Below are 23,358 nucleotides of genomic sequence, written 5' to 3' on the forward strand. Positions count from 1 at the left end.
CGGGAGGTTCTGTCCAGGCACCAAGTGCTCTCCCTAACTTGCTGCATCTGCCAGCAGATCAGTCACTCCTCTAGGAAGCATAAATCTCATGCTGAATCGCCATCTCCACCGAGTCCAGAAGATGGGCTTTCCAGACTTTCTAGAGCTGGAGAATGCTCTCCCCTGACAGACAGAGGACTGGCTTATAGTCACCAGTGACAAGGTCATGCTGGTCCCACAAACAAAACCCCAGGCTCCAGGACACACCGCTGTTCTGTCACCTGGCTAAGGTTGCCTTCTGCAGCCTCAACAAGGGTCATTGCTGTACAGTGCCAGGTGGCACACTCCCTCATTCTCCCAAAAGGCACAGCTGTGGACGTCGTCACATCGGATAGCCTCTGACCTAAGAACACAAAGAACTTAAAGGCTCCATTTCTAGGATTGCAGCTTTCTTGAAAAAGTATTTTATTCATACTCTTGGATGTACAAATGGAAAATAAATACGTGATTCTACTTGGTTGGCTGAGTGGGCCACAGGGCCCTGTCTGTGCTCAGGGACTACCTTGGTGCTTGGGATGGAGACCTGGGCAGTAGCTGAGGGGGCAGGGGTGCTCAGTGCACAGCACTGGGGGGAGGGGTGTACTGGTAAGCACCAGGTCAAGGACCTGGGGATGCCCTGGCCAAGGCTGTGCTGACTCTGCCTCCCATGGTGCAGCGTGAGGCCTAGGAAAGGGTTTCATAAAGCAGGGGCATGTCTCAGATGTGGCCTTTTGAAGGCCACTTCTGTTCCCTCTCCATTCTATTTCTCAGCAGTGTGCAACGAGTCTGGGGAATCCACGTGAGGTGAGAGAGTCTATGGCAAGGCTCAAGGGCTGTCCTAAGGTTCCCAGCACTCAGATGACAGCAGTGCCTGAGTCGTTCACTCAGAAGGAACCTCCATACAGGTGGAGGCTGAGGCAAAACCTGGTGTCTGCTCACACTGGCCATGTGTGAAGTGATCTCAGAAGTCAGTCACCCCAACACCTCAGGAGCCCGCATCCACGCCTGTACGGGTTGCCACACACTGGCCATTCTCAACTTGCTCAGGAAGGCGGTTGAAAGGCTTGTGCCGGAGCTGACAAATGTTCTCCCATTTCTGGACTTGCACGCATGTGACATCTGTGATGGGGACATGGGTTCTCAGGTACTGAGAGAAGACACATTTGTGAATCCTGAAGGTGGCAGAGCCTAGACACAGGTAGATGTCAGCCCATGGACACAAGGGAACACGGGCTTCAGATGTGTTGTTACCCAAGTGGGAGCCTCCTCGGGGACCCTGTGACCGAGTGACTGGTGGTGGATAGGTGGCCCTCAGTACGCAATCTTCCAGTGCGTGGGCTGCTCGCACGCTTTCTCCTGGTCTCCACAGAACCGGTTGTATGTCGTCTTGGGGTCCAACCCCAGGATCTCTCTCTCTTCATGAATCCGAAAGGAAAACGTGGAAACGGAGGTACCAATAAAAAACCTGCAGAGCACCGAGACGTTACCAGGGACTGGCACTGGTCACACACACACGCGCACACACACTCACACCCCCCACCAGAGGCTCTGCTGCCCTCAGCACTGGCACCTGCACAGTCAGCCCAAACCTCAGCAGCCACTGTGCCTTGCAGACCTCCACCTGGCTGTGCAACGAACACCAGGGACTTGAGTCCACCTTGGCACACTGACAATGGCAGGTGCCACACACATGCTGTCACAGCCAAGGGAGACCCTTTTCCAGGCTCCTTCAGAGTTCTGGGGTGACAGCCATGCAGTCAGCCCTGACTCCTATACCCCGGCCCTCTGATGGCACTTAAGTAACCAACTGATCCAAGCGGAGCTGTGTCACATGACTATCCTGAAACTCGGGGCCTGAGGCTCGCCCCACCTATGGAGGCATCAGGCGGGTGGTGCCAATGGTGGAGGCGACTACAACCAGCTGTGTGAAGCACTTTGTCTAGCAGGTCCTGGGAAGAACCCCAGGCAGAGAGAAAGGGCCAGCTCGCAGCACTAACAGGGCAAAAAGACAGAAGGGCCTGGCTCTTCTCGTCACTCAGAGTAAACAAGCCATGCCTGGAAGTGGACAGCAGATCAACGATGAGGCCCTCACCTGCCTACCCCTGGTGCTGGCATGGTGTCAGCGGGGACCTCTCGGGCCAGAGCACGGCAGAAAAGCAAAGCAGCAGGGCAAGGCGGCCACACAGCAGCCCTCTAGCCCTGTGTGCACACTCCGAGCACCTCAGCGTCTGGAGCCAGGGGGAAGCTACACTTTCTGCCTCGTTTCCCATTCTACTCAGGACATTCCAACCTGAGCCCACCTTTGAGGCTCCTACAGCTGACACACAGAAGAACGGTACAAGGCCAGCTGCCCTCCTGGTCTCCTGGAGCAGTGGCACTGAGGCCTCTGGCCCCAGGAAGCCCTGTGTTGCTTCAGCGGCACAAACATAGCAAGGAGGCCAGCAGCCTGGGCAGTGCCCCTCTCTTGGACGGACAAAGCAGACGAGGTCTAGGTATGCGGCACGGAGGATGTGTGTGCAAAAGACCTGCAGGGTCTAATCCCACGGTTCCCAGCAACCCAAGGAAACACGGGGTGGGCTGGGTGTTACAGTTTAGAAAGCAACGAAGCTTTCTAAATGGGGACAGAGGTGGGAGACGGTCACAACCACCTGCTCTGGCTGCTGAGTATGGGGTGACAGGAACCTCTGAGAGCACCGTGAGCCCAGGCACCTGGCATGAGCGCAGATCCACTGGTCGATGATGGCGACGCCTCCGTCCTTGTACAGTTCCAGCTCCTCCCACGTGGGCTCAAACCTCACCATTTCCGGCAGCAGCTTCCTCAGTTCTTCCTGTTCTGCGAGGCAAGGGAGAGGCTGCTGACCCTCCAGAAAGAACAGGGACACTGTGGAGGGTCACGAGGAAGGCCAGCGCCTGCCCAGCCATCAACCGGGGGTGAGAGGCCTGACCGAGCCTGGGCTTAGGGTTGCCTACCCTTCCTGATGGCATCTGTGGCCACGAACACCTTGTCCAGCTGGTGAGTCTTCATGAGGCTGCGGATCTTCTTCACGGCACCTTCTAGGCTGGGCACATCCTCCCTGTGGCCCCAGATGAAGTCCTTCCTTCTCAGGTGGACGCCAAGGTAGGGGCCGCCTAGCGCTGAGCCCAGTTTGACCTACAAAAGACAGGGACGCCTTGGAAAGATGCTCAACGGAGTTCACTTGGGCGTCCTGAAACGCAGGGGGATGACCGTGCTCTCTGAAGCTTCCCTCCAGGCTTCACTGAGTCTCACACAGAATTTCCTGAGGGAAACAGATGTCTTGTCAAGAAGACCGTGAAGTAATCAATCATCACAAATACTTTATCTGTGCAAAATAAGAATCAAAAATGAATCACTAAAAAAAAAAGTTATTTAATACATTCTTCTAGGCAGGTGCCTCTGAGCAACTGAATTTATTGCTTAGGCAACGGCACCTGGGACCGGTCTAGCCTGCCACTGGGCAGCTACAGTGGAGTCCTAACATCCTGCACCACAGGGGAGGCGCCCCGAGTGCTGAGCCGGTGATGGGAAAGATGATGCGGGAAACCCAGCTTTGAGGAGAAAAGTACACGCAAAGCCCGGAGAGGAGAGCGCGTGGCTGAAGGCCTGAAGGAGCTCTCAGGCAGGCGGGCTGGCCTGCTTCCTCTGTGCCAGGCAGAGGCCGCAGGAAATGCTGACAGATTCAACTTTCATTGCCCGCTTCTGCTTTGGGGTTCCCCACTCCTTTCCCTTCCTTTCTCTCGTGCCTTTATTTTTTGAGACAGGGTTTTCCTACTTAGCCTGGGCTGACCTGGATCCCACAACTTTCCTGCTCCTACCTCTAAAAACTGGTCCTAGGCATGTGCCACCATGCTGGGCAAGGTCTGAAAACTTACAAAAAAAAAAAAAAAAAAAAAAAAAAAAAGAGGCAACTTTGAGTAATGATCCTAACTCGGCATCAGGACAAGGATTCAGTGAAGCTCGGCTCCCCAAGCCTCCTGCAGGTCAGATAACAAGTGTCACCCACGGGTCAGACATGCTAGATTAAGAGATGAGCCCCATCCCTAGCTCCTTCTTGGGCAAGAGTGGTGTGGCTAGGGGCTGGGGATTTAGCTCAGTGGTAGAGCGCTTACCTAGGAAGCGCAAGGCCCTGGGTTCGGTCCCCAGCTCTGAAAAAAAGAACCAAAAAAAAAAAAAAAAAAAGAGTGGTGTGGCTACCTTCATCCTGGTCCAGTCTTCCTCCAGGACCATCTTATCGGCGGCATCCGTGGAGTTGAGGTGCTGGCTCCTGAATTCGTCTCCCACAGCCCGCAAGTGCTTTGCAAACACCATGCTGCGCCGGGTCTGCACAGACAGGACTGGGCTGAGTGTCTCCAGGTCACAGCCTCACTATCTACCACCTGCCCCTCCTTACTGCAGGTGCCATCTACGAGGCTCCTCAGCCCTCCCAACCCGGTCCTTGGTGACTCCTGCTGCCCATACCACAGCCGGTTATGGGGACCTCTAATTAATTCCTTGCCACTCAGCAAGCAGTGGTGTCAGCCAGAGATCGGGAAAGGCTCGTGTAGAGCCACTTCAGGGAGGGCCACCCCAGCCAGCCCTAGAGCTGGGCCTGTCTAGGCTGCAAGGCTGGCCCGAACCATCTGCCCTTGGCCAGCAACACCATGCGGTCTCAGTGTCTGCCCAGCTCCTAGCTTCATGTTCTGCTCGATTCGGGCTTCATTTGTCCTACGCTGAACTGGATGATTGTCTCTGCTGCAAACAGAGCTGCTGCTCCTGGCCTGATGCCTTCCAGGTTAGCCACTGTCCCCAGAATCACACAGGCTACCACTCCCCTCTCCAAGCCCAAATGGTGCATGGTGTCAGGACTCGCTGCACAAAATGTCCCCTTCCCCAACCCAAAGAAGTGTCCTAGCCACCTACAGATGTGGAGAGGGCTGTGTTTATGAAACACAGCGTCATAAGGCAGCAGTGGGTCCAGCAGCGAAAGCGGACAGCTCACTGTGGGGTGGGGCAAACCACTGGGCACAGCCCACGGTTTCAGTCAGGGAGGCTGAAAGCTACTGTTGACTGCCAAGTTTTCAAAACTGTGTGAGCCCACACAAAGGGCCTGCTGTGAGGTACTCACATCCCAGTACTCTCTGCCTCCATAGTGGTCATGAAGCAGGTTTTCAGCTCGGTCCAGCATCACAGACCTGCATTTAAATAAATAAGGGAAGACAAAGACATCAGCGAGCTAGGTCAGAACGGTTCTTTTTGTATTTTCCAAGAACACAAACTGACAAAAGCCTTGGGCCCCGACGGTTCAAGGGTGCTGGGGACCCTAAATAATAACGCCCAGCATGTCCTTGCAGAGCTCTGAGGAGCAAGAAGAGGACAAAGAAACCACGGACGAGAGCACAAAGCTCGTCAGCAGTAACAGAACACACGGCTAGGGAGGCTGCGTCACCCATCAGACAGGACGGCAAGGCTCACAGCTTTGCCACGAGGCACAAGAACACGTTTGCTCCTGTTTCAAAGGAAACTACCTCGCTCGAGGAAGAGGGCCACCCCCTTGGGTCTCCAAGTGTCAAGCTTATAGTAATATCTTGTTCTGACAGGACTGGGAACTAAGGATGGGAACGTGTCACTATAGCCTGTCCTGTGTCACCACAGCCTGTCCTCTCACGGATTTCTGCTGTGGGGGATGGGGAGACACAGAAAGTGAAATTCCACAGTGGAACATGGAGGACTTTTGGACACCAGGTGACCTGGGGCAGGATGGAAGGAAGTCTTTCCAAAATAGGCTGAGAAATTTAACTGCGCACAAAACATACATTTTATCGGAGCCGGTCACAGAATGTTTGACAGTGACGGGGAAGCTGCGGTATCTAGGCCTGCTGCAACTGGCTGCTGAGGCCAGGCCAAGGCTGGGCATTCTGCAGTGCAGCCTTAGAGGTGACACGGAGCCTGAAGGCGGGAGTGTGCCCTGGAGTGCCCAGGCTATCACAATGCTCACACTAGCTGCTGGAGACGGTGAGGGAACTGAAGGGACAGACAAGGCCTTGTGACATTCCTGGGTCACGGCACTCAGGCACTTCCTCCCAGACGTGAGGACACAAACCTCACAGACCCTTATGCCTGCCGCACCTGCATTTCTGGGTGGACCCCTTCCTTATGCCTATTTCCAGGGAGAGAAGGAACAGCTACTCCCACTGCGGCTGCCCGATTCCAGAAACGGGCCGTGCTGTTTGATCCCCAGTCCTCAGGAAAGAGGACTGAAGCAGCATCAGGCAATACTTTGGAAGCCCTGGAGCTCAAGCCCAAAGGATTCCACCTTCCCGCCAAGCCTCTGAGCCCCACAACTGTTCATGCCTCTACCGCCACTGGACACCCCATCACCTTTCCACAGCCCCCCCATGCACATTCCCAGCGGGCTAGGATCCTCATAGTACCCCAAAGAGGAATGCAGAAGGAAGCCACAAGTGTGTCTACCTCCCATGTCTATAGCGGCTGCTCAGGGCACAGGAGGTGAATGACAGTGGAAGGGTAAAATGGCTTTACTGAGCAGGGAGTTCAGACCACACCCACCAGACCAGGGCACAGGAGACAACCCCAGCCTGGAGTCTCTCTGGGGTTCCTCTTCTCGGACAAGCGGCCTCCTCCAGCCCCTCCTCAGCCTAGTCCTGCCATTGTGGAGGTGGGCATCGATGCCACAGACCGCTGGAGTTCAGGGAGGCGCCTGGCGAGGTACTGGGAAGGTGACGTACGACGCAATCCCAGTGGAAGGCCCGGACACTTACCGAGCAGATGTGTTTTTTAAGAGTACAGGCGCGATGACAGAAGCCGACCCCTGGACGGACAGGCAGGAGACATTCAGACCCCGTGTTTCTTCGTAGCCCCAAAACCAGCCTCTGGAAAACAGAGCCCAGTCATGGCCATCCGTCAGCCTGTGGGCTCTCCCCCAGAGAGTGCAGTCCTGCTGACACCACCCCGTCTCTCTGCGGCTGACAGGCTAGCACCACAGACCACCAGGTTCTTGTAAGAACTCTTGAGAAAACCCACAGAACTCAACACTTCCCAGGTCACTGACAGGAGATGGGGAGTGAGTGAAGGAGGAGCTGACAGAGACGCGCCTCACTAGGCAGCCATAATCTCCAAAAGCTCCTCACGCACGGAGGGTGCTAGGTGACCGCCAGGACCTCAGGCAGGTTTCGGCTAAGACCGCCATGCCCACGCTCAAGTGTACAGCAAGGTGGTATGTGGCTGTAAGCTCAGTACTTCAGAGGCTAAGGCCAAAGACTACACTGGGGTACAGAGTGAGAACTGTGTTGGAACAGGAAGAAACCAGAGAGATATAGCTCAAGTGGGAGAGGGCCTGCTAAGCATGCACTGGGTCCCAGGTTCAAACCCCAGTACCACAAAAAATAAAATAAGTAAAAAAAAAAAAAAAAGGGAGTATCCCAGTTAGGTGTTTTTAAAACTGGCAAGCCTATCTAACAGTGTGAGGTGATCTAATGTACAGAACAGTGTTGAGTTCTGTGGCTCCTCAGGACAGTCTCTGTGAACTATGTGGAGGCCTGCACCCATGGTACTACCTGAAATACTCATGCTTGTCCTGTGAGTACAGCAGAGGGTCTATGCAGGGCCGCTCGTCCACCTTCTCCTCCCAGGTGCCCTCCTTCCAGCCCTCGGCGTAGCCTTGCAGGACGTACACCTGGTCAATAAAGGGCCCGCCGGACTCTGAAAGAGACCCCGGAGAGCGTGCCACAAGACAGTGACCACTGCTGCCTGTGCACTGCAGACGGATAGCTTTCACGGATTTATTTTGAGGCCTCCTTAGCCCAATGAAGGCTTGGAAAAGCTTCCAAGAGCAGACAGTGGAATCCTGTGGTATAAGCATGAGGGCCTGGGAGACAGAGGGAGACTCAGAGGGATCGTTGGCCTCTCCTAATCAACTGCTTTTCCTCACTGTACCCTAACATGTTGGGGCAGGCCTACCCTCACCCCTTCTTCTGTATGCTGCTTTGCACTGTCTCCTGACATATGTTCATGTGTCCCCTCCAAAGCTGTCCCCGCCCCTCAAAACCCCAGCATGTCCTATCAGCTGCCTACTTTACCCTTAACCCCCAACTGAGGGGAGTCCCGGGAAGGTTCCTGTTCCCCTTACTGCCTACTACCACCTACATTTTGGGAGAACCACCGGTCGTACCCAAAGTACCAATGAGGGTTTGTGCAGAAGGCGACCCCAGTTATGGCAAATAGGGAAGTCAACGTATGAGTCTTTAAATTCACACTGCAGGTCTGCACATGGCTGATGGACTCGTGACCCGAGCTAAAGCAGCTCCCCTCACACTCATCATTCATTTAGTGTGGGGCTGGCCCCAGCACCCCTTTATCCTGGCAGTTCTACTCCACGAGTAAAGTCACTCTGTCTTCCCAGGAAGCCCATAGCACAGGCATCATCTTTCCTGTGGGCTTCCTCAGACTTCCTCCAGCTGCAGAGATTCAGCCTATGCCTCCAGATGCCATAACCAATGGCGGGGGCCTCATCTATGCGTTTCCCACAGTGAGAAATCCCCTGGCCTTGCCCCACAGAGAGGCAATGGCAATATCTCCAGGCACCTGAGATCAAGGCTCAGGCAAAGGTCAGGCTATCTTGGGTGAATCCAGCACCCTAAAGACCCACCCCCGGCTCTTATTTTCCAGGACCCACAAGTAAATCCAGGGGAGGCTGTGCTCTAAGCAGGAACTCACAATGCCCTGACTTTGCATCTTTAACATGAATGAAAAAGTAAGGAAAAAAATGCTTCTGGTGTTCCTAGGACCAACTATAATACAGAATGTTCACTAAGGATGCCATGTGATCGGGGTAGAGAACTTTCTGGAAATAGATCCTCCTGAGGCATTAGTCCCGGGCAGGGGTGGAGGTCGTGGTGGGTTAAGTAAGGATCATTGATACCAGCCAGGTTCTAAATGAAACCCTTGCTTCCCGGGGCCTCCAGTGCAGCGGAGAAAAGGATTTGTCTTCCATCCAAAGCCAAACTCAACCCTAAACACCTCTGTGCCCAGGAAAACATGGCTCCTCTCAAAAGGCAGAAGCAGGGAGAGGTCAAGCAAAAGGCCTCTTCTTCAAAGACCCTTCAGCACGGTGATCCTACAAGATGCACACATTGGTGTGTGTCTCTCTGTTAAGATAGCCCTTCAGCTGCTCTCTCGTCGGCACTAACCACACCTGTGACCTTCGCTGACCACACCTGTGACCTTCGCTGACCACACCTGTAGCCTTCGCTGACCACATCTGTAGCCTTCGCTGACCACACCTGTGACCTTCACTGACCACACCTGTGACCTTCGCTGACCACACCTGTGACCTTCACTGACCACACCTGTGACCTTTGCTGACCATACCTACCATGGCTGTTCAGACTGGTTTCCCTAGAGAAAGCATGGAAGCAAGCAAAACAGCAGGGCCAAGTGGAAAGTGTCAGGCAGGCTGGACCAGGCCACCAGCCATCCACATCAGAAAAGCCTCCCAGCCTGATGCCCGCCTCACCTGCAATGAACTGCTCGTACTCTATAACGGGGATGTTTTTATTGAGACTCGGGAGGTCAAAAAACTCAGACCAGGGAATCCGGACCTGATGGATATCAGGGCTTTGCCAGTGGTAGAGGCGGCCCCATGGGGGCAGGACAAGCACCCACTCCTCTGTCTTCAGCAGCGTCTTTAGCAAGGATGCCACCCGGATATAGACATCCCTGCGGAGATTAAAGCCTTCCGGGGGGTTGACATCATACAGAAGGTACCTGAGAAGGGAGCAAGACATAAGCCGTGAGCTGTGAGGACTCTTCACAGGGCAACCCCACTCCCAGCTTACAGAGAGCAGTTACTATGTGACAATGGCCAGCAGAGCTCAAAAGTGCCAACAGCAGACACACACTCTCTCTCTCGACAATTCCGACTGTCAATGGGACCTTAGAGGCCAAAACCAAGCCGGAGAATCAGTACCACAGCCATTCATTCCTACGGTATCAAGTCCAAAGACTATCACAATCAGAGCAAAAGTGTTGAGGTGTTCAAAAGCCAGTTTTTTTTTTTTTCAGGAGTGGGTGTCAAGCCTTTGACACTGAGGCATGATGTTGTCACCAATAATTATGGTCGGCTGCATTCATTGCTATTCTGAGATGTATGTGGCCGATGGGCATAGGTTGGACAAATCTGGTTTATGAATTAAATCTACTGACAGGGGGATTGGGGATTTAGCTCAGTGGTAGAGCGCTTGCCTAGGAAGCGCAAGGCCCTGGGTTCGGTCCCCAGCTCCGAAAAAAAGAACCAAAAAAAAAAAATATATATACTGACAGTTCCTGTGTTGGAAGCTAAAGCTAGAAGTATTCATTCATCCACTGAAAAACAGCAACAGTCTCATTATATTAACAGAGATTATTTTAGATGAGAAATATGCATTTTTTTTGGTTCTTTTTTTTTTTTTCCGGAGCTGGGAACCGAACCCAGGGCCTTGCGCTTCCTAGGTAAGCGCTCTACCACTGAGCTAAATCCCCAGCCGAAATATGCATTTTCAAAATGAAAACAGTGAAGAGGATAGGAAGGTAATTATTTCTGATTTTTGAAATTTTATTTTGGGTCTCGCCATACCTGGGTCTGTTTTTGCATTAAAACCCACTGTGGTATCACGGCTCCGGTTGGCTGGCCGGAGGAAAAACTCCACAGAACACTAATGACACTTGAGAAAGTCAAACCCTGATGTAGAATCTCCGTGAAAACTGCACGACAGCTCACACGAACTTCTGACTCGCTAGGACTTAAGATGGGCCTCGGGACAGCGCGCCTGAGGTGGCCAGAGCCGGGCTCCACCTACGCTCCGGGACCTTCTGGTAGAGATCTCTCAGGAGTAGACAGCCAGCTCAGACCAAGGCCAGGACGACCTTCGCCACACAGCCTTCATTCCTATAGCCTGCGCGCGCAGCTCCGACCCCGCTGCCCCAGGTCCGCTGCTGACCCTGTCCCAGATGCCTTGCCCGGCCCGGGCGGCGTGGACTCTCTTACCGTCTGCGGGATGCCGCCCCCGACAGGATGTCCGCCGCCGACTGGCCAGGCCAGAATTCTTCTCCTGAAGCCGAGACCGGCCGCCAGGATGCTGCTGCCAGCAGCAGACAGACGACGCTGAGCGCCGCCATGGCCCCGGCGGCCACGCACTTCCGGCTGCCGCGCCCCGCTCCGGAAGCGCGCCTGTCTGCCCGGCGGAGCGCGTCTCCAGTAACTACGGCAACGCGACCAGACCCTCGGTGCGCACGCGCCTCACATGGTCCGGAGCATGGGTATGTGGGCGTGGCCTGGGGTGGGGCCTCGGGTGGGGCGGGTCCTCAGCGCAGTCCCGCCCTTCTCGCACTCTCCTAGTTGTACTTTCCGCTGCGAGTGCACCGGTGGCCTGGCCGGGCGGAGTAGCCGGGTCAGCATTGACCCGAAGGCAGGGAGAACTCTCTTGGGTTTCATCCGGGACCTGCTGAGCAGCAGCACTCCAGGCATTCATGTTGCTGGGCGTTGTACGGTCCCGGGGTGCTGGCGGAGCTGGCAGTAGATAATGGTTCTGCAGTACGCTAGGTGAGCGACCTTCCATGGTGAGGAGGACCTGAGAGCGCTCTCCGCTCCGCGTAGGGTTCTAGCGCTGGGCGCAACGAGCAGCTTTGGGGGTGGAGGACCCGGAATGATGGACGTAGCTACTACTGTATGCTATAACAGTCGGATATCTGATAAAAAGAGAGCCTCGGATGGCCACAAAACCAGAAAGTATCGCATTAAAGAGATAAGCTGAGCTTTCTCAAAAAGTAAAACCTAGCCTTTGAAAGGCGGGGGTAGGGGCTGGAGAGATGGCTCAGTGGTTAAGAGCACTGACTGCTCTTCCAGAGGTCCCGAATTCAAATCCCAGCACCTACATGGTGGCTCACAACCATCTTGATGAGATCTGATGCCCTCTTCTGGTGGGTCTGAAGACAGCTACAGTGTATTATAAATAAACATATCTTTAAAAAAAAAAAAAAAAAGAGGGATTGGGGATTTAGCTCAGTGGTTAGAGCACTTGCCTAGGAAGCGCAGCTCCGAAAAAAAGAACCAAAAGAAAGAAAGAAAGAAAGAAAGAAAGAAAGAAAAGAAAAGAAAGGCAGGGGTAGGAAAAAGAAAGGTCAGAGCCTGGGCAAAAGCGTTTGGAATATAATAGTTACGCTAACAGAGGACTGGTGTCTAATCGACTGGTGTCCAATCATAGATCTTTGAAGTTCGAGAGTACCTCGAGATGTAGATGACCCAATGCAGAGGTGGGAGGGGGGAGAGAACAAAGGGACACATAATGGAAAGGCTGGGGTGTCAACATGATAATCTTGGGAGATAGCCCTTGGTGAAGATGTGGGACAACTGGCATTCCCACATAAGTGCCAGTGGGAGTGGCAAGTGGTATACCATTTTGGAATCAGTTTCTGTTGATCGACAGATTCTGTTCTGTTCTGGCTGACCCTGGCTGGTGTTGCCCCAAAAGCTGCAGCAGGGGAGGTAGGTAGACCTGGAGAACTCCCCAAATCATCCCAAGAGGGAGCCAGTTGGGGTGCCGAGTAGTAATGCCAGAGTTGCTATATGCTCCCAAGGCAGAGAGCATGGAGTATAGGATGGTCTTCCTGGTGTATCCTGTGGTCCAGGGTCAGGGGTGTGCTTTGGGTGGAACAAGTTTCTTTCGGTGTTTTTGGGCTGCAACTCGAATCCAAGGAATCATAGAAAGCTGCAGTGGCCTGTCCAGAGTGGTCACATCGCCCGTGCTTCTGGGTCAGAACACAGGGAGAAGGCGCCAGGTGTCCTTACACCTTCTCCTGCAACTAAGACTACACCAGCAGTCCAGTCAGACATCCCATCCTAGGAAACGTGGACATAGCCACACGTGTGAAAGGACATGAGCAGACTCCCCGCCTACCTCGAGCTCCTGGCTCAGACAGTGTTGAAAAGCAGTGGTAGACCCAGCCAGTATGCTCTCTTCACTTGTGTCTGACCAGACGCCTGGCATCCCACCACTCTCCAGCATGGCTCTTAACACTGCTGGGCCTCTGGTGGCTAGCTCTAGAACGGCAGGCTGCAGGGCTGCACCTCCTGTGTGGATGTGGTACCTCTTATTCCACCCTTTAAGAGCTAGCATTTCTCTCCCATGCCGAACAAAAGACCTTTGTGCAAGCGCTCGGGGAACAGGCTATTTAAGCACACCCATGGGATGGTAAGGACTTGGTGCTTTGTTTGGGTTATGCCCACCCCATCTCTTGGAATGATGACCTTTCAGTCCGCCTTCTTTCCCCAGATACACCATTTTTTTTTAAAAGATGTATTTATTTTATGTATGTGAGTACACTGTCACTGTCTTCAAACACACCCAAAGAGGGCAGGCATCTGATGCCATTACAGATGGTTGTGAGCCACCGTGTGGTTGCTGGGAATTGAACTCAGGACCTCTGGAAGAGCAGTCGGTGCTCTTAACTGCTGAGCCATCTCTCCAGCCCCAGATACACTATTCTTGCACACTGTCCTCCAAACAATGCGCCTAGCAACCCCAGACTTCATAAGCAACTGGCTATATACGCAACAGTGGGATACGGTTTTTCTCAGTTTTTCTCAATGACGATCACACATCCTTCGCTCCCCCACCCCCAGCAGTTCCTTTTTGTGGTGGTTTGAGTGAAAATGGGCCCCATATAGCTTAATACCTTGGTCCACAGTTGGTGGGACTCTGAAGGACTAGGAGGTGTGGCCTTGTTGAAGGAGGTTGCTGGGACAGACTTTGAGGTTTTGAAAGCCTACACCATTCAAGTTGCCTCTCTCTCTCTCTCTCTCTCTGCCTTGTCTTTGTGGATGAGATGTAAGCTCTCAGCGGCCATGCCTTTCTGCCTGCTGCCATGTTCCCTGGCTATGATAATCATGGAGTCTAACCCTGTGAGACCATAAGCCCCAAACAGACTCTCGTTTATGAGTTGCCTTGGTTACAGTATCTCATCACAGCAAAAGAAAAACAACCAAGAAGCTATTTCTCTGTATTCCAGTGTAGATCCTGGTGTGATGTGGTTAAGAGCACCAATCTGGCCTGAACTGGATTTGAGTGCATGGGTATCATTTTGTCTTCAGTACTTTTCCTGTTATTTTTGCGAACCAATGTGGGCTTTTATTTCGATAGCTGGACTAAGAGGCCAAGAATCTGGAAATACCAAAATCCAGCCACCAGAAACAGATTGCTTCAAGGTTCTTCAACCGGGGCCTACTCACTGCAGAGAAGCAACCGATCAGAATAGTCACTGCTCTCCGATCTGAGTTAGGGCTGAGGGGCGCCCTGTCCTACTGTCTGGCACTGGTGTGTTGGGAATGACCCACATGGAAGCCAGTCTCTCTTAAGGAGGGCCCCAAAACCAAGACTCGCAACCTGCTGACCACAGTAGGCAGACTGGGAATGGCTCTGCCTCTAATACTTGGGGATCCTGACCCACTGGCTCTACCCAAGGACCCATTTCCATTCCTAGTGGAGTCCTTCATCATTACTGTGGGTGGCTCATGAGACCCCCTTGTGAGAGAGAGCCATGGGCCCCGCCTCACCACTGACAGCCCACTCCAAAGCCCTGTGATTCTGGGGCAGATGGTCTGGCCCTGCCTTGCCCATTCAGGGCCTCTATGTTCCTGTCCGTTTCTTCCCAGAGCAGAGGAGGCATGTAGAGGCCCCATGTTCGTGTGGGTCTCCATTTCCTCTCTTTATGATCCCTGGCCTCCTCTGCCCTAGGACTTGTTTATTGGGTGCCCTGGAGTACGCCGTGAGAAATTTTGAGTTTTCATTGAGACAAAAAGCCCAGGTGTTGTACGGGAAACTGAAGTCCCCTTTTGAGTTCTTAGTCTTGCTAATACAAGTTTTAAAATGGAGGGGGAAGAAGCTTGAGACGGATTTTATTGGGGTTTGAGAAAAATAACAGGGCAGGTAAGCTTAATTCTTGGCAGGTTCCCAGAGGAGGGAGATGGAGAAGAGAGAGGGAGGGCCGTGCCTTCAGCACTGGAGGTTTGGCAAGCGGTTACATGCTGCAAAAGAGGGTCTGGGCTTCAAAGAGAGTAAGAAAGTCCCGGGTGTTAGGGAAAGCATGCGTAAGCATTCGACTGGCGTTTGGAAAAGAGATGGGGAAAAGAAAAGATTTGCTTAGTCCCCAGTCATGAATCTGAGTTCAGAGGTCAGACCCCATTTCAGACACTTGTGTCCCAGAGCAAAGAATTGCAATGGGGACACACGGTTAGAAACAGAAATACAAAGACTGACTAAGAGAGGGAGGTGCTGGAGAGATGGCTCAGCGGTTAGAGCACTGGCTGCTCTTCCAGAGGTCCTGAGTTCAATTCCCAGCAACCACATGATGGCTCACAACCGTCTGTAATGAATCTGATGCCCTCTTCTGGTGTGACTGAAGACAGCAACAATGTATTCATAGACAGAAAATAAATAATTCTTTAAAAAAAAAATCAAAGAAAGGAAAAAGTAATCCTGACACAGGAAGCGGGCAGAGAGCTGAGGAAGGACCTAAGAAAAGCCCTGGGCCATAAACTCTGTGATCTCTTTTTTTTTTTTTTTCCCGGAGCTGGGGACCGAACCCAGGGCCTTGCGCTTGCTAGGCAAGCACTCTACCACTGAGCTAAATCCCCAACCCCAACTCTGTGATCTCTAATAGAGCATTTTTTTGTTTAGTGATTGATGGGGGAGGGCCCTGTCCATGGTGGGTGGCGCCATCCCTGGGCTGGAGGTCCTGGGTTCTATAAGAAAGCAGGCTGAGCAAGCCAGGGGGAGCAAGGACAACCCACTAAACAGCACTCCGCCGGTCTCAGCGCCTGCCTCCAGGTTCCTGCCCTACTTGAGTTCCTGTTCCCGCAGCTTCCTTCAATGATGAACAGTGATGGGAAGAGTAAGCCAGCAAACGCTTTCCTCTCCAAATTGCTTTTGTTCACGGCGTCCCATCACAGCAACAGTAACCAGAAGACAAGGCCCAGGACTCTTTGTAGGCGCTTTACAAAGTGTCTGTCAATCTGTCCGTTCCCTTCTGTCTGTCTGTCTTCCTCACACAGGCTCAGTGCCCATCCCTGGTGCTGCCTAAGACAGGGTGTGGTGGAGCGCACTTGTAACCCTAACGCATTGGGAGACTGAAGCAGGAGAATCAGAAGTTTAAGGTCACCCTTGGTTGTAGAATGAGTTACAGGCCACGACTTGGGATGCATGAGACCCTGTCACAAACAAAACCCACCGAACCACAAAAACCAGAAAAGCCCCAGCAAGGAACAGCCGGAAGCAGCCCCCTCCTCTCCCTGTCTACAGTGAAGGTGACTTCGGTTGTCCGGGGAGCAGGGAGCTCACTGGAATACAGCTGTACCTTACCTCAGCAATGCAGCCACAAGAGGGCGGGCGAGCCTTTCTCTGGAAGCTCTTCTGCTGGAGCTGGGAAGGTTAGCAGGCCCAAAAGGAAGAGTGGGTGGTCAGACCAGGGCTGAGACCAGAAATAGACAAAAGGGTACAGACCACTGGGTCTTGTTCCTAGAGAACTCCAAGATCAGGCCTTGGTCCTCCATGCAGTTGGCGCCTGACTGCTGAGGCTTCCCACAAAGACAGGGCTAAGGGCCTCACCAGAGGAAAGAAGAAGCCTGATTTGATCTCAGTCTTGGCAGGTATATCTTGTTCACAGGGCTGCACTTAGAAATGTCCAAAGTTTTACACACACACACACACACACACACAAACACACACACATACACACACACAGAGACAGAGACAGACAGAGATAGACAGATACACATACACATACACACAGACAGACACACAAGGAGACAGACACACTGAGACAGACAGATACACACACAGAGAGACAGAGACACACACAGAAAGAGACAGACAGAGATAGACACACACACAGACAGACAGAGATAGTCACACACAGACAGAGATAGACACACACAGAAAGAGACAGATAGACAAACAGCAGACACACACATACTAGCACTCAAGGCTTTTTCTGTCATCAGGTATCAGAAGTGTCAGCACAAGTACTCCATTCCCGGAGAGAACAGTGTCCTGAGGCCGGGGCGTAGGTCCCTGGCCCAAACAGCAACGAGGTTCTCCTTTGAAACAGGCAGACCCCCTTGGAAGCTGGGGCTCCGTAATATAGGGATGGGGGTGGGAATGTGGGACTCTTCAGTCAGGGAACAAGTAGGGAGGGGCCCAGAAAGGATCTGGCTCCCTGCCATGCTTGGGGACAGCTATGCTGTCATGTTACAATGTGGAAGCCACATGCATAGGCACCCAGCGGGGCCAATAGAAAGGGTTGAGAGGTATACATTAGGGGCAAACTGGTAGCCACCACGGGTCGACCATAGGAAGGTAAGGGCTGAGGATGGGAAAGTATCGTAGGAACTTCATTGGAGACCACACCACAGTTATGAAGTAGGTCAAGGGTTGAACCGCTGCCCGTAGAGGCAAGGAAGCTTCCCCAGCCACCAAAGGGAGCGGATGGTGGGAGCAGTAGGCTGGCGGCAGACCGAGAGTCCAGACACTGGGAACTGGTGTCTTGGGGCACAGACGTGCACGTCCCAAATAGGGCCTTTCTGTTTACCCAGTCAGTTACCAGGATTCACGTGCTGAAGTTTGGGGCTTTCTTGTGGAATTCCAACCTCTCGCTCATCATAATCCCATGGTCATAAAATCCTGGCTTTGTCTCTGGAAATGTGCTGGGAGGTAAATGCTTGGTGAGTCACCAGCCGGGCAGGGAGTTCCGGTTTTTGTATCTATGGCTAAAGGCCATATTCAAAAGGGTTTCTCAAAGGAGCTTGAGACTATCTGCAAAGGGAGCCCTCAGAGATGGCACAGCTTGAGGAGTGCCCGTGGAACTAAGCCATCAAATGCCTGAGATGTGACCAGGCATGGGGTTCACTTAGAAGTGGGGGTCCGGGGGCTTGCCAAGGTGCAGCATGGAATGCAGATTTGTGCTTCGGGGTAGACCCTGAAGGGTTGGACTAATGTTAACAGTTAAGCCCGTGGATCTAGGGGTTCCCCTGCACTTGGGGTTACCTCTTATCCTAGGGGTCTTCTCCCCAGCTAGAGCAAGACACGGGACAGCATTCCCCACAGAGGAAATCTAGCCTTCCTGTGGGTACTCTCCAGGAGCTGATATGTGGAACCCATTTTCCTGAGGAAGATTGGAGTTGCTCGGGGCTGTGAGAATCCACTCCACAGGCCTATCTGGGACCCAAACATTGGCAAATGTCACAAAGTGCGTAATGTGCCTTATTTAAACAAGCTGCTTGCTGTGTTTGCAGGACTGGGCTCAAGGACAGTCTTCTTCCCCTTGATGGCAATGTAGGGAGATGCAGGCAGGGTGGGTGGAGGCCAGGCTTCCTAGGAATGAGGCATTCGTGGAGCTTTTCTGATTCATGAGAAACCTCTGGTTTTATTACAGGGTCACAGTTGCACGCAACCTGGGGGCTCCATAGCTGAAGGCTGCAGGTTCTGCAAAGACAACAAAGCTTTAAGCAGCATTGCTGAGTTCTCTCTCTCTCTCTCTCTCTCTCTCTCTCTCTCTCTCTCTCTCTCTCTCTCTCTCTCTCTCTGAAAGATCCAGGAACAGGGGAGGGGACAGACTTTACAAGAAGCCTGAAACCCCCTATCTGGGACCCAAAAACATTGACAAACAGGGAAACACAGAGTTCCGGAGCCAACGCTCAAACCTACACAGACTGTAGCCAACTCAGAATGCAGGCCTGGCTGGGGACCCGGAAGGGCTGGGCTCTGCATCTGTCCGGCTTGGGTCTCAGAGCCATCTAAGTGACAACTTCCCAGTTTCATAGAGCTGAACATGAAACAGACAGTGGTCTGTGGTCTGTGGTCTCTGGGCAGATGCTGTGGAGCCCTCTGTAGGAGCCACAGGACTGACACAAGTGTTGGCAGTGGCTGGGTGAGGTTCCGAAGGCACCAGTCACCGAGGTGAGCTGTCCACCTGGTTTTGAGCTTGTCTGTAGTCCGGAACCCAGCAGGGGTTGGCTCAGACGCCACTCTTGCTCCACATGATCCAACTTAATGTCGTCTGTTGATGCTGGACCAGTGCACACCTAAGCCAAGGAAAGGATGGCCACACCCCTATTGTCCCTGGATCTCATAAACATGGCCCATTGCTGTCCAGGGTAGCAGCTGCATTCCACCCAGAATACTGACCTCTCTAGCCCCCCCCCCTCTATCTCTCCTCTCTTCTCTCTCTCTCCTTCCTATCTCCTCCACCCCTCTGTGTGTGTGTGTGTGTGTGTGTGTGTGTGTGTGTGTGTGTGTGTGTGTGTGTGTGGTGTTAGAGATTACAAAAGACAAGTGCCCATGGGTCAGAAAATGCCCTTCATTTATCCCTAGGGCTGTGTGAGGCAAGTTTTATATTCTTTCCAGCACAGCCAGTGCCACATTTATTGGGAAACTGTTCTTTCTTTCTTTGTTTCAGATAGTGTCTCAAGAATCCCAGGCTGGCCTCCAGCTCCTTATGTAGCTGAGAATGACCTTAAATTTCTGATCCTTTCACCTCTGAAATGCTGGGATTACAGGGGCACGCCACCATGCCCAGTTACCGTGGTACAGAGGATAGAGCCTTGTGCATGCTCGACAAGCATTCTACCAACTGAGCCTTCTCTCTACACCCCCACCCCACCCCTCCAGGTCCCCCACTGCCCCCACCCCCACCCTCTTGCCAAAATCCCTTTGAAGTGTAACAATGGAGCTAATAATTGTCTGGGGTTAGGTCCCTCTCTTGAACAACTGGAAAAGACAAAAGACCCAGCAGCAGAGAAACAAAGTAACCAATTTATACAATAGGAATGGGAGAAACCTAAGTCTGGACATCCATTAAACAGCACTTGGCTTGGGCCCCCAGGTGGAGCCTTTCCCCTTTCCGTCCTGTTTAGATACCCTCCCCCATGCCTTCCTGATGGTTTTCCTCAAAATGTTTCCTTCTAGGAATAAGAAACAGCCACCTCAGGAAGCCACTTCCACCTTAACTTCCGTGTCCCTCTTAATTCCACAGTGACACCACCTGCCCTCTTCAGAGCACAGTTGAGCCCCCTGTGAACTTGGTTCTCTGTCCCCCCTCAGTCCTCACCCACAAACACAATGACGTAGGGCAGTGATTACACAGCAAGTCCTTTGCTTGCCCTGTAAGATTTCTCTGCAATACGCCCACCTTTTCCCTCCCATGCAAAGTCTAAAATCAGTTATGGAGTTTCAAAACACGTCTTGGCAGAGATTCTGTTACTACTGTGTTGACAGTTGGGGACAACTGGGACATTGGCTTTGAGATGCTACTGGGTCTTGAGAAGTAGCTCCATCTTGTCCCTTACTGTTGGATCTGCTGGCCGTTCTGTCCCCATAACATTAGTTCCAAGTGTTGGGGTACAACTTCATAGCCTAGCATCACTCTAAGGACAAAGCTGTGACAACTTTCTCAGTCCCCCGTGACATCACACAGACAGCTTTCCTGTTTCTGTCTTGCTGCTGTTAACACCTTTTCTTAGCTTTTCCTGATACGTGAAACTACAAAATCTTCCCCCAAGTGCCAGACTGAGCCAGCAGCTCTGGTCCCTACCAGAATTTGGGAAGGATGCTCTTCCCACGGGGCTGAGCTAGTGATGCAGCCCCACAGTGGCCTCCGCAAAGGAGGCCTCACCCATGAACAGGAAGTAGATAGATACATAGTTTGGGTCCTACATCCCCCTGAGGCTCATGGGAAGAAAGCAGCCTTTGCTTCTGTTGGTGGCTAGCACAAGTGCTTTTCATGCTCAGCCTGGATTGATAATACCAGCCCTGCCAGGCTGATATAGTGGAGTTGAGATAGCACTGGGCTTTGGCCATCCTCATAGGATGCCTCATGGAGGCATGTTCTTGAGAGGAACAGAGTGGATGAACTATACATACATGTGTGTATGTATGTGCGTGTGTGTATGTGCAGGTGTGTATATATGCATGAGTACACACATTACCCATCTCATACACAATAAAAATAATTTTAAGATGAAAATATAACACACACAAACACACACACACACACATATATAATCTTGACACTCACCCAGGGGACCTTAGCACAAGACTGTCTCACATGGGCCATATTTCTAAGGGTTTAGAGCCAAAATTCCAAGACAGACTATCAGGAGTTCCGAACAGGTATACGTTAAATGTGAAATCCTGAAATACCAAGCTTAGAGCAGCATGCCAAGGGTCCGGGCAGAGCAGGGACTTCCGTATGGTGGCCATGTCTGTGTGCCTTCCCAGGCTTCCTGCTGCAACAGTTAAGCTGTGAACTCAAGGGAGTGGGCAGCAACTAGAGTAGGAGAGAAATGAAATCCAGCCCCTCCCCCATGCTTCTCTTCCCCACCCCCTCCATGCTTCTCTTCCCCTCCCCCATGCTTCTCTACACCCCTGTGCTTCTCTTCCCCTCCCCCATGCTTCTCTTCCCCTCCCCCTCCATGCTTCTCTTCCCCTCCCCCATGCTTCTTCCTCCCCATGCTTCTCTTCCCCTCCTGCCTCTTTCTCCATTTCCCAGTCCCCATCTCCCTCCCTCCCTCCCTCTGAGTGTGGGCAGGCCCTGCTCAGGCTGTGTCATCCATCACTTGGTTTAAAGACGCATACATGTGCAAAACAACCAGGCCCTGTTAGCCAAACGGGCTGGAATCCAGACTTCATACCACTGTGTAGTGACCCCAGCAGCACCTGTTGGGAGTTCGGGCCATGAGGCACTGTGGTTCCCATCCCCTTTCTCTGGGCTACAGCACCAGGTCTGAGAGAGATTTTCCACAGCTGGGCTTCCGGGAGCCACACGCAGTTCCCAGGGCTGGAACGTCAATTCATCATCTACCCGGACCGGCTTCGCAGACTGCAGCGTTCCATCTCAGACTGCAGAAGCCAGAAGCCCAGGGCAGGAAAGGGGCCCTGAACTTAGCAAACACCAGGTGGCTGACTGGGGTTGGCCAGTGCCTGGAGCCGCTCTGCACTGGCTGCTCCACCACCCCTCCCCAGTTCCCAATATCTCATCAGCACCTGGTGCCCTGGGGTCGGGACAGTAGCACAACATCCCATCACTTAAGAGATCCCAACCGGCTCTAGTCCCATAGAGTCACCCATTACACATCTGCTCCCTTTGGATTTTACACCTCTACCTTATTTGGATCTCTGTGTCCCGTCCCCCCCCCACCCCCCAAACCCCTGAGCCTTCTCCATCAGGCCTTTAAGCCACTCCTCCCTCAAAAAAGCATTCCAGCACTTTACCGAGAACTGTCACCTTCTCATCAGCCCTGGGGATGGGCTCTGGGTGCTAGTATAAGGTGGCCCCTGGCCAGTCCGGATGGAAACAAGTTGTGGCTTCAATCAGAGGAGGCAGGCGTGTGGCGAAAGTGGGACTCTTGAGGCTGATGGCTTTTCTTTCTGTTCTTGGAACATTCCCCGGATGTCTCTCATCCTGGGGCCTGGCCAAGGTGGATCAGCTGCTGTCCACTCAGCAGCTGGCATGGGTTCAGCCCCCAGCATCCTGCCTCACGGGGTACAGGGCCGGGATTGGACGTCCCCTACAAAGGACAGAGGGAAAGGTATGGAGCTGACTGGCTATAGGGGTGATCCCTCAGCCAGTGTAGCTGTGTGGGACAGTTTTATCTCTACGGTACCTTGTGTCTCTTCCCGCTTCAGGAGATGACCCTATTCCTCCACCCCAGAAGCTTGTGTCCAGGGACAGGGTCCAGACCTAGGGTCCCCAAACTCTTGGAGAAGTCTATGGTGGTTTGACTTCAGGGATGTTTAAGCAGCTACAGGGGAGTCTGAGGGAGCCAGGCTCTCTGCAGATAAGGATGTCCAAACAGCTCCAGGTGTGTGCAAGGTGGCTCCCACACCTACCACACTCACTAGGTAGGAGACAGCTCTGATGGCCACAGCCCCTTGATGTGTCCACACGGGATCAGCTGCAGGCTCCTCGTGGGGGGGCTCGAGTATGGAGTGTCAGCATTGTCCAGGAGGGGCCAACTTAGGTTTGCAGGCATCAAGGTGTAGGCGGGACTACTTCCACTTGGAGATCACGGAGTCCTTGGGTCTAGGGAAGGGTCCTGCATAAGACCCACTGGGGCAATGCTTAGGGAAGCTACGGGTAGACCTCACCCCCACTCAAGGACCCCGGACCTACAGATTCATCAGTATGCAAGGCCAGCCCGGGAATGCCTCTGACATGAGACACTTGCCCGTAAGAGCTTTGGGAGCCCAAATGGGTGAGGAGTCGAACATTCCTCAGCCTTCAGATCCCATGGGGTT

The 23,358-nt window shown here is 52.9% G+C and overlaps 1 protein-coding gene and 1 long non-coding RNA gene across 11 annotated transcripts; both read right to left on the bottom strand.

The window, feature by feature from the left end:
• Nucleotides 1-411: 411 nt before the first annotated feature.
• Nucleotides 412-11,256, bottom strand: Pofut2 (protein O-fucosyltransferase 2). Of its 4 annotated transcripts, none has more exons than XR_015644751.1 (10): nt 11,058-11,211; nt 9,549-9,799; nt 7,591-7,735; nt 6,796-6,906; nt 5,142-5,208; nt 4,232-4,357; nt 2,989-3,169; nt 2,728-2,846; nt 1,270-1,483; nt 412-1,137 (listed from the first exon to the last, which is right to left on the bottom strand). XR_015644751.1 is itself a non-coding variant. In NM_001107621.2 (9 exon segments), coding segments are annotated over 9 exon segments (1,290 nt in total). In that variant the 5' UTR covers nt 11,189-11,256; the 3' UTR covers nt 412-1,329.
• Nucleotides 11,257-18,459: 7,203 nt separating this feature from the next.
• LOC102556115 (uncharacterized) lies at nt 18,460-22,512 on the bottom strand. 7 transcript variants are annotated; one of them, XR_015645667.1, is made up of 4 exons: nt 22,333-22,512; nt 21,697-21,777; nt 21,262-21,347; nt 18,460-19,145 (listed from the first exon to the last, which is right to left on the bottom strand). It is a non-coding gene; the product is annotated as an uncharacterized LOC102556115 (long non-coding RNA). The 7 variants fall into 7 exon arrangements; XR_015645673.1 differs by lacking the exon at nt 21,697-21,777 and adding an exon at nt 21,778-21,898 and having other exon boundaries at nt 21,262-21,344; nt 22,333-22,508; XR_015645671.1 differs by lacking the exon at nt 21,697-21,777 and adding an exon at nt 21,778-21,960 and having other exon boundaries at nt 21,262-21,344; nt 22,333-22,501.
• Nucleotides 22,513-23,358: the final 846 nt, after the last annotated feature.

Source organism: Rattus norvegicus, chromosome 20, assembly GCF_021556685.1.
Source record: "Rattus norvegicus strain SHRSP/BbbUtx chromosome 20, alternate assembly SHRSP_T2T, whole genome shotgun sequence".
Lineage (NCBI taxonomy): Eukaryota > Metazoa > Chordata > Mammalia > Rodentia > Muridae > Rattus > Rattus norvegicus.